The sequence below is a fragment of the Micropterus dolomieu genome, linkage group LG04 (genome assembly GCF_021292245.1).
Source record: "Micropterus dolomieu isolate WLL.071019.BEF.003 ecotype Adirondacks linkage group LG04, ASM2129224v1, whole genome shotgun sequence".
In the NCBI taxonomy this organism is placed as follows: domain Eukaryota; kingdom Metazoa; phylum Chordata; class Actinopteri; order Centrarchiformes; family Centrarchidae; genus Micropterus; species Micropterus dolomieu.
In genome coordinates, this window is record NC_060153.1 from 7,053,592 (window position 1) to 7,064,466 (window position 10,875).

At 40.0% G+C, this 10,875-nt stretch overlaps 1 protein-coding gene across 7 annotated transcripts in view; it reads right to left on the bottom strand.

The window, feature by feature from the left end:
• dclk2a (doublecortin-like kinase 2a) overlaps window positions 1-9,140 on the bottom strand; it is a 57,708-nt gene extending 48,568 nt beyond the window's left edge. For all 7 annotated transcript variants that reach the window (XR_006824792.1, XM_046047472.1, XM_046047470.1 and 4 more), the window contains exons 1-2: window positions 8,288-9,140; window positions 2,929-3,266 (exon numbers count right to left, since the gene is read on the bottom strand). Coding sequence is in view for 6 of the 7 variants with exons in the window: in XM_046047472.1 (XP_045903428.1) it covers window positions 2,929-3,266; window positions 8,288-8,693 (744 nt within the window). In the remaining variant the exon portion in view is untranslated. The remainder of the gene's footprint in view (window positions 1-2,928; window positions 3,267-8,287) is intronic.
• Window positions 9,141-10,875: the final 1,735 nt, after the last annotated feature.

Below are 10,875 nucleotides of genomic sequence, written 5' to 3' on the forward strand. Positions count from 1 at the left end.
ACATACATACATATGTATGTGTGTATATATAATAGTTTCATCTATATGCCAGACTTGATGACGCCTTTTATTCTGCTTCCTAAAACATGTTCTACTATTCTCTGCTCTGCTTCTCTGCTCTCATGCTCTCTCCTCTCCTGTCCAACAACAAAAATAAACACATGATTTGTCAAATAATCAAGACTAACGTTACATTAACTAGAATAAATTCCTAACAGGGTCAGAATTTAATATTTCAAATATAACTAAATGTTGTTTCTGGAGCAGCAACAGTAACGTTTACAACAGCAAATTCACTATATACACTATAATATGCTTTCTACAGGTTTACAGGTGTATTGATTTAAGAATTGGCTTTTTACTCGTTAAGGTTTTAATGCACTTACTTACAGTAACAAGTGTAGTCATCATCAACTTGAGTTATCTTCACTTCTCCAGTGCAGCTTCTCTGCTTTGCTGACCACTGACTTCGCTCCGTGTTGTGTTTGCATTAGAGCTGACAGAGAGTAGGGTTTCTATGATTTTAACATGGCTTTATTGTTCACAATGTAACGTTAGCATAATCACAGGAAAAATAGGGTGCGTCAGCAGTGAGTTTACGGTGTCCCTTCGGACGCAGTATCTCATTCCTCAGATACACACAACACGTCCCTATCAACATCACCACAAATTCCAGCACAACTGTAGCCAGTAGCAATGACAACGCTGTAACTGACACTGTAATGCTACTTTGGGTTTTGCTCTGGGGACTGGTTCCCGGGACCCTGCAATGCCACAGCTGGATATGTGGTGCATTCAAGCATAACAAATTATATTTGTTTCATAAACGCTTTAGAAACCATGCCAAAAACAGCTAAAAGGGAATTCTCCCAACTTTTACTCCTGGAAAGGCGTTCCCGCGGATCCCACCCCCTCTTTCCACCACTTAAGATTAATACATACACACAAATAAATATTTCAAATGTTTTTTGTTATTATCATAACAGTGAGCTTTTAAATCCACTGACTAAACAGCAGTTTCATTCAGCTGCATCTACCAAGTAAAACAAATCAGTAGTCAGTCATTATATTTGAGTCCATCTGCCTTAAATATGGGAGAAATCCTTTCTTTTGACGCTCTGAAGAGTCTTTTTTCTTTCATCTGCACAAAAACCTGAAATGTGATCAATTTTGTTATTTACTAATCTAGACAAAGTCCATGTTCTTGCCAGACAATTAAACTACATTAAATATTTAATCATCAGAGGCCTGTTTAATGTCCTCATCATTCTGCACTTTATTTATCTCCGCACTTATGTTTAGACTTTGCTTTTCAGTTTTTAAAATGTGATTCTGTCTGACCCAAATATATGATTCAGACAGAATGTTTCCCACAGGATTTTGTGAGACTATGGTGGATGGACTTCAATCATCTCGGGGGTCCGGGGGCATAAACAATTTGATCATGAACACACTGTATAGATATAAATGGTGATGAAACAGCAAAAAAGTCAACTAATTTCTTTAATGTTTTTTCCAGCAATAATAAAATATTTGTAACTAATTTCCATTTTATTTTACTTTTATGGACACATGTAACATATTTTATACTTCCTGTGAATATAATCCAATTAATCTTATTTCCATACTGTATACGTTATGTTAAAACCTTATTTTGAAAACCGGACTTTGTCACATGTGTATCGTCGCGCTATATTCACCAAGTCTGATGTAATTTGATAAATTATATAAGTATATATACACTCGCTCTGCTCCTTTTAACTGCATTTACCATAAAGGCTCTAAAACGTGTGCACTCCAAATTTAGCGGCTGCTATGACCTCATAAACGAGAGACAGTGGAATCACGCTGTGCAAACACTTAGCTAACGTTACAGTAATTACCTCAAAAGAATAGTGGTTGTCTCGAGCCGGATGCAAAAGTGTGTGAGCGTGAGTTTACAGCAGAGGAGAGCAGCGTTCTGTCTTTAATGTTAACATAGCTTTGGTTTATTTTGAAACTATGGCGGAACAAATTAGACTGTGGCGGGCCGCCATAGTCTCGTTAATTAATGGGAAACACTGCAGACATCTTAACTGCATTTCAGCCCTGCACAAACTCACACAAGCCCTCAACTCTCCCAAAGCTTAAGATCTAAGGTGACAAAGCTTTTACATTCACTTCATGGAACTTATTTTTTTATTTTAACCCAGTACTTTTATTTTGTTTATGTTTTACTTTAAAACACTTTACCTCTTTTAAGCTAAATAATTCTGTGAGAGGAGAGTTAAAACAAAGTAATAACAGTTATCTAAGATGTCTACCAGATGAGACAATGCCATATAAATCTTTTTGATTAGGGGCCCCATGTGTTCAAGCTTACCTAATCTCAAAACACCAAGGACCCTCAATGAGAATTTCAGATGGAATAATAACATATATACATATATATCTATGCATCTATCTCCTGGATGAACAGTCTCTCATGACTTTACAGAGACGGGTGAGATAAGGAGGAAACCACACTGATGGATATGGCAAAAGGCCTGAACTCTTAAGTGTATTCATTAGTGCCTTGTTGAAATAATTGTGGTGTGTAATTATGTATGGATGATTAAACGGAAAGTAATTACCTAGACTGCTGACACAGCTGAAGCCTATAAATCACAGCAGTTTTTGGAGATAAAACCTTGGGCCAAAAAGCTCAGCATAGCAGCTCCATCTGGTTTTCATATACACATAATCCGATCTCATCTCACTGAAAACAATACAGTTACCTCCCTCTAACTGTCATGTTATGTAATTTTAGTCAATGAGTTCATAGATATTGGCAAGAACAAGAGGTTGGCCTTGTTTAACTGTCTGATTTTGCATGAGTTTGCTTTGGTGATCATCAGGGCTGCAATTACCATCCAGTCTTTAAACAAGCATGCATCAGGACAGACTCACCTGCTTGCCCTCCAACGTGTACAGTCTCCTCACGGCCCCAGAGTCCAACTTGATTGCATCTGTGATGTCGGTGAGCACCTGCTCGAAGGAGTGTGCGGTCTTCTTATTGAGCAGTATCCGTACTGCCTTGCGGGGTTTGACACCGCTGCGGATGACCGTGACTAGCTTGGGTTTGATAAAGTCCTTGGACTCACGCTGCAACTCACTCTTCAGCGGGATGAGAGAGGAGAGGGAGCGCGATGTGCCGGTCTTGCTGCCCAGGGACCAGTTGGGGTTAACGTTCTTGGTGTACTCCACACGGCGGAAGGATTCATTTGATGCACACACATAGCTCTCACCTGGAGGAAGACAAAAGTTGGTAGAATTGAAAGTCCAAACATGGATATTTTGCAAACCATATCCACATCTAAGAAATTCTAAAAATAAAACATGAAACACATCAGAATCCACCTCACGCAAAACTGTTGGAACAACAAAGAGTTAACATTCCTCAGCTGAAACAAAAAGGCACACTGAGAGGCCAGACCAGTGTAACACTGTCCTCTCTCCCTTTCAGCTGTTGAGCTGCTGCACTGGCCTTCCTCCAATGCAAAGCATTTTGTTTTATCTGCCAGCATTCCATTCGAACAGTAAACACGCAAATGTTTCCCCTTAAGAAACAAAGTCATGGGACAAGTACAGGGGCTTGGCCAGTAAATGAAAACCACAGCAAGAATGTCTGGGGATTGTTTTGAAGGCCGAGAGCTGGTTGAGAAATTCAATGCTGAGTAAGAGAGGGAAAGTGAAAGATGCTTTCTTTTCATGCTACATTCATCCGTGTGTCTGAAAACACATGATCATCTCTCAGAGTCAACGTATGCTTAACAGATACTTCACGAAACATATCTACTTTACATACTGTAAATTCTAACTTTACAGGGCTAGATGAAAAAGATCATTCAGTATATTTTGGTAAGTTGTTAATTTTACTAACTAAGAGTCAAATCCAATCTATAAAATCTTAGTTATCTGATATGTGTCACGACAAACGAATTGGGCTGCAGTGTAAGAAGGCCATATGAGACAGCGTGTCCCACGACACCTGGTTTTATTAAGCCTGCAATTAACCAAGGGCTAATTAAAAGGCTAGGCCACAGCTGGGGGGACTGAGCTATGGTTGAAAACTAAAAACAAAATATAACTGGGGCTGTCATTCATCTGGGGAACATTGGCAAAATACATAAATGCCCTCAGATGGTGACTAGTGACAAGTCTATTCCCAGAGGTGCAGGGATCTCAGGTGCTACATCCCTCAGTGATGTGAGGGGAGCCCCAGCCACCCGCCACTGGCTGCTGTCCTCATGTGGACGACAGAGGAGGTCAACCGTAACACAGCTGTCTAACCAGTCCAACAGCTTTTACTGCAGCGGTCACACAGCTGTCACCAATCTAAAATCCAAGTGATGGCAGTAAATGGGAATCATGAAACATTGTTAATATCAAGGCAATGTAAGAACCAAACAATGAAGTGACCCCATGATCCAATGATATTCTCAGCATGTATGGTCTTCTGGTTTGCTGACGTAATACTCACCACTGTGGTAAAAGGAAGAGGACCAGCTTAACCAGCACACTTTTGGTTTCTGGTGGCTGATACACCAACAGGCCACAGCCTAATTGAAAAGTTTGATGTTTAATCTTTTGCTGAGCAGAATTTCACATTTAGTGATCACAGAGTGACTAAAGGCCTAGTACTACCAAGAAACAGAGGACCACAACTTCATCTATCCAACAAGCATACATTCACAATGCAGCTGAGTGTTAGCCTGGAGCTTTATCCCAAGAGCCTCAACAAATTATACATTCAAAAATATTCATGACTGAATGGCTTCTAAAACTGTAAATTTATTAATCCAACATAACTGAAATTAAAATGGTTTAAAACTGAAAGTATCCAGGCAATCATAAAAAAACTAGGTAATTCACTATATTGGAACATTTCAATATATATATATATATTTTTTTTAAAGACAATTTATTTTAGGGGAGTATTTTCATTACAAAAGTTGGTATTTAATTAAGCCTCAAAAAAAAGTTCAGCTAGCCCTGGAGCTAGCTGAACTTTTGAGGTGTAGCTCTATGAATGTAGCTCTACTGCAGCTATTACTACTAGTAGTAGTAGCTGCAGTAGAGCTACATTTCACAAGTGATGTATCATTTTTAAAGAGGCATTCCACCAGTTTTACACATAAAAATCAATTTACTGTGTGTGTATGTGTGCATTTTTCAGACAGTGAGGGTTAAACGAAATTATATGCTAATGGCTGCATTAGGGGAAATGTAAGATCCAGTGTTTTTGGAGCTTGGCCCATACTAGTGACTTCACCTGCTCGCTTCAAATTTGACCTTTCTGTTCTGTAATCTGTCTCCTGTGAGTTCCTTAACTTAATGAAAGTGCACTAAATCACTGGAGTACCTCTCTAATGGGGGCACTAACACAAAGAAGTGTTTTTGTTTCTTCTCACTACTTCCTTTCCTCCAGATAGGTCACTAAGAAGTATGACCTGTTTCGAATGAATCCATATTTTTAACATTCTCCCTTAAAGAAACTTCATGAGCAATGAAATCCAGAAACGGGTGTGTTTCTTCAGGACCATGACAGGTAAGTTGACACACCTGGATCAGGGCTCTTGTTCAGCCGACCAGTAGTCATTCTACTTTGTTAGTGACACAACGTTTCTTATGTTTGTATGCCTTCATATACTTTTCCACTTTGGGTCTTGAAAACCACTTGGCTTATACTCTCGCCATTGTCCCTACTAGAATTTCTACATCAGCAGCCCGATATATCCACATTGTAACCATGAGCCTGTGTCAGTCTGCTTGAGTTTTTAAAAAAAGTAGCTTCTACCTGAATCTCTGAGGTTTGGAGTTTAGTTTCACCTCCTGTGTTCCTATTTGTACTTGTACTGATATCAGCATCATCTTACGGTTTACTGATGCTTTCAGTCATATTGGAGCTGTGTCAGGTTACTGCTGATACAAATTGAACCTTGAAGCTTTACATTGGCAAACCTGCCTTATGCTTTTATTGTGAAGCAGTTAGACTATAGAAAATGCAATGTGTTCTTTTGGCTTTTATGGCTCTTACTATGGTTTGTGACTAGCACACCTCCAACATGTCATCAAGGTCAACCACTTTACCCTGCTGTGCTGTGGAACAACACTCGGACTGTGCCAGTGCGGCTTGAGTGCTTGTGGTCTGGGTCATGGCATGGCTTGGTGCGCCTACCTCCCATACTATGGAAAAACCCTACAAGTTGTCTGGTTGGCTGCGTAATCCCATCCAGCCAAAAAGGACACGCATGTGAATGGTTCTTATTGGATTTCCACACAAAACAGCTCCAGCAGGCCTCAGTCAATGGAGGCAAACTGCTGAGCTGTGCAGTAATGTCCCCTCTCTCTTTCCATTAAATGGGTGAGTAAACAAGGACAAGACACTGGTGCTTGGCCCACCTGCAGTACATCTCATGTCTGACTTTACCCACACCACAAAAATCTGAAAATCAAAAACAGTCTAAAGTGAGGGCCAGTGAATTATGCTAAGCAACAGGGACATTGTCTCTGGTAACATATAGGTAATTTCTCGATGCTTTCAGCACCATGCAGGAAATTCCATTAAACAAAAGTCCTAGATAACAAAAACAAATAATCTGCACTGCCAGACAACACTAGGGGTAAAAAGAATTTTTCTTGTGATTTGGGTGAATTGACTCTCTTGAAAACAAAACGAGTTGTTGAAGCATCAGCAGTACTCTGGACAGAACTAATGATTTTTGAATATATAACCAGGATCCTCGTTTAGCTACAATGTCCTGTACATCTAAGTGCAGAAGAGCAGGGGCAGAGTGCTCTGTACCAGACCCAATGCACCAAAACAACATTTGCACAAACTGCCAAACTTGCGATGCTACAGAATTCAGATCAGGCGCTGGCCTAAATCTTCCCCGGTCACTCGGGGGATGGGGCATAGGAAATGAGTGTAGCACAGAGTAAACTTTTAGGAGGATGCGAGATGAAAATAGATCAGTATATGAGAATAATGACTGCAGTAAGAGTTCAGTGGATCCTGAGTGTGTGTGGCACAGCAGTAACCTCTTATGTTAAAAGAGGATTGCAGGAAGGTCACGGTGCAGACAGACACAATGCCAGGGCTGAACATTAAGATTAACTCATTACTGAGAGGTCACTGTCCCTGCAGGATGAACAACACAGCAGGAAGGTGAAAGGGTAGGAGAAGATTGTGCCCCATTGGTGTTTGCAGTGTGTGACTACGTTTGATGGTGTTTTTTACAGTAAAACATGTATGCTAATGCACACGACTATATTTGACAAGAGAGTCGTATCAGTTCTCCAACTCCTTACTAAAATGACTAAACTTATCATATAGCAGTGACTGCAGAGTGATAGCAGTGTGAGACATTCACTAGTAGCTGGTATTTTAAAACTCCAATATTTTAGTTTATAAATGATGACTTTATCATACTAGTTTCCAAATATGAATTACATTTCCGACATTAAAACCCCTTATCTCTAGCAGCAAGCAATGAACAGAAACTGGATGTGCGAGGGAAACATCCATCTTTCAAGCCCCAAGGGTGAGATCATTTTAAAAGAGCCCAACAACAACACTGCAACAACATAGACATTCATCACACTCTTTCATTCTCACGCAGGAGTGCACTTAGGAGGCACACAAGGCACTTTGAAGCCCACACAAACTCAGCTCACAAATACTGTACATACTAAAGAGAGGGGAGAGAGAGTCCAGCTGAGATCAATGGATACTGATACAGATTAGTAAAAGCATGAGTGGAACTAAAGCTGCAATGAGAAGGGGTCTCCTTGTCTGCTTGCGCGGCACTGGGTCAGCCATGTCAGAACAGTTATGTCAATGATGCAAATGATGTGAATGATACAAGGGAAGCTCTGCATTGCATCCCTTATACTGTGATGTTCTCCAGGGATAAATGTATAGATAGGCTACAGTACAGTGGATCTATGCATAAAAGCACTAAAGTAAGCTTCTGTTTGCCATTGACAACTTTGCTGACTGACAACATACATATTAAATACACAAAGTAGAGCCATTAGGGGCCAGCCCTTCAACCTTTTAAACATGTGGAATAACTTCCCTCAGGCTATAGTAGTATATTTGTATGGACCATTTAGCCAATGCTCAAGGCAACCCCTAGCTTTTATAAAATCAATTCCAGGTCTGAATCAATGCACATTATCTAGCATCAATATAATCAAGTACTGAGCATTGTCATGATTTGCAGTGACAGGAAGTGGTTGTTAAATCCATCATCACCCTTACCCTCTACTAACTCATCCAGACTGGTGATCTTCCTGCCTCCATCCAACGTGTATAACGTCCGGACTCCTTGAGGAAGGTTGACATTGTCAGACAGGGACCGTGTGAGTTCCATGAGCAGGGCATCCAGAGACCTGAACCGGTCGTTAGAAATGGCATACACCAAACCTTTAAAATATTTGTCCCCATTGCGGTAAAACCGCACTTTTCTGGCCTTTTTCTCGGATGTGAGGGATTGGAGAGTGCGTGTGCGGTAAAAACTACAGTGCGCACTGTGCGCCGGGCTGGGGACCAGACCGTTGCCTCTGGAGCCAGACTGGGACCCGGAGCCTGAGTTGGTCCTCGGTGTCCGCTGAGGTTTCTCTCGTTCCTCAAAGTGTTCAAATTCTATACTTCTGCTTAGCGACATGTTGTCTGCCACGCCGTCGTCCGTGTTTTAAACGAAATCCCACAGAAAAACTACTTTATCCCGAGTGTGTTTAAATCTCGGTGCTGCCGGAGGAAGGAGGATAACACGTGTGCGTCTCAGCCTCCACTTCCAGTCAAGAGTGACTACTTGCTGCGCCGGCTGCTAGTTACAAGTCGAAACGTTGGCACACAGCTCCCAAAATGAGAAACAAGTCGACAAATAATCTGTCCACAGAAACTGAACCCGTCCTGACCGATCAGATGAATTGTTTGATTGACTGTCACCTACAAAAACACAACAGGAGCAGCAACGTTAATCCAAGCGCCAACTCGGGAATATCCGGTTGAAAATGTGTCGAATAAAGAGCAGCTGTGTTTGACAGACATTGCAGTGGACCGTTCAAACAACGCAGAAAATTTACAAAACTTAAGGGTAACGCAAGCCGCCTCCTTCTCCGCTCCTCATCCTTCCTCTGACTGGTCGTCGGTCGCTGAAACTGTCAAATCAACGGATAATGAGAGGGGGGGAAGCCCTCCCTGCCTCAGGGTCCTAATGCTCTCTATTGTTCTGCTAATATAGTCAGGAGCTGGCAACAATGAAATTCATGCTCAGGCTCATCCTCATTGACCTGAAATGTGTTCAAAAACTGTATTTTAAAAAAACATAGAAAATTTAACTTGGCTATGATACATGCCCCAAAACAAAGGTTAGAAATAACACTAACTAAATTACTATAAAATTAAAACATGTCTCATTATCGTTATATATATTATTATTAAGTTATTATAGGCCTACATGCACAGCTACAGTATGTAACAAGCTAGGTTATTAACTTAGATAACAAATTAATTGACTAACGTTACAAATCAGAAAATGATGATTTACTAAACTATAAAATCATAGTTAGAGTAAAGTGTAGTAAAAATTAATTAGTACAGTAGCCTAACAAGGAAACAAGATCCACAAAATGATAGACTAGCAGTTAGCTAGTTTCATTGTCCCTCATGCAAAGAAGAAACAGAAGTTATTACCAGTGAAAGATCAACATTAGGAAGTCCACACAACAATTCATCTAGGAAACATACACACAAGCATAAGTAAAAATAGTAAAATAACTGTTTGCCCAACACCAATTTAACCTACCTGTTAGCCTACATGTTTTATTAGCAACACATTAGCCTCAGAATGCTTGCTAGCTGCAATGTCTATCTTGTAAAGTCATCACAGAAAAATTTAATTAATTTGCACATCACAAATCAACAATCACAAAACAGGTGTAAGAAAAGAAAATACTCACATAATGCTCCAATAAAGGCATTTGGAAAGTCAATAAAAGACAGTAGAAGGTTCAGCTGAAACCTGTAGGTAGCAGAATATTTACATTACAAAACAGTGTGTAAACTACAAAACTTTCTCTAGAGAAATATTTTAAATATTGTACAACTAGGTAACATAACGGCAAAGTTGAATCATTTTTGAAATATGATTATTCATGAATTTAAAGCATTCCGAAAATGTAACAATTATTTGTCAATGAATGTCTATACATTAGTTATTTAGGCTTTTATACACTTTTGAGCATGGCGTATATACTCTATAGATAAAGACAATGTTGTACCTTATACTAAAGATTGATTTTACAGTGTATGAACAGTCAGTTGATAAGACAAGATGAATTCCACAAAAAAATTGATAGGTTGCTAGATTGGGTGATTTATTGATTCTATTATAGTCTACAAGCAATAGACACACCCAGTATATTCATTTATCATACACATAGAAAGATAGGCTACATACATTTACGTCTGTGTTGCAGAGTGCAGCAAATGCTAAAGTTGACTCTCTATATCTGCCAAATAGTGAGCTTGGATTATGCAGTACAGGGCAATGCCAGTTTTACTCACCACCTGGTGAAAACTCACCACCATTCCCTGCCAGGCTCATACCTACCTGCGTCACCACCTGGCTCAGCACAGCACTTACACTGTCACTGACTGCAGCTTGTCAAAAAGCAGGGCAAACAATACTATGTGCAGACCGGGGATGAGTTAACCCACTTTTCAACAACAGTAGCCTAATTCCTGAAGTCAGCACAACAGAAACCAATATTTCTATCTATGTCACACTTTGAAGGACCATTTTTAAAGGCAAATTAATTTGTTAACATTTACAGGTCAAGTCA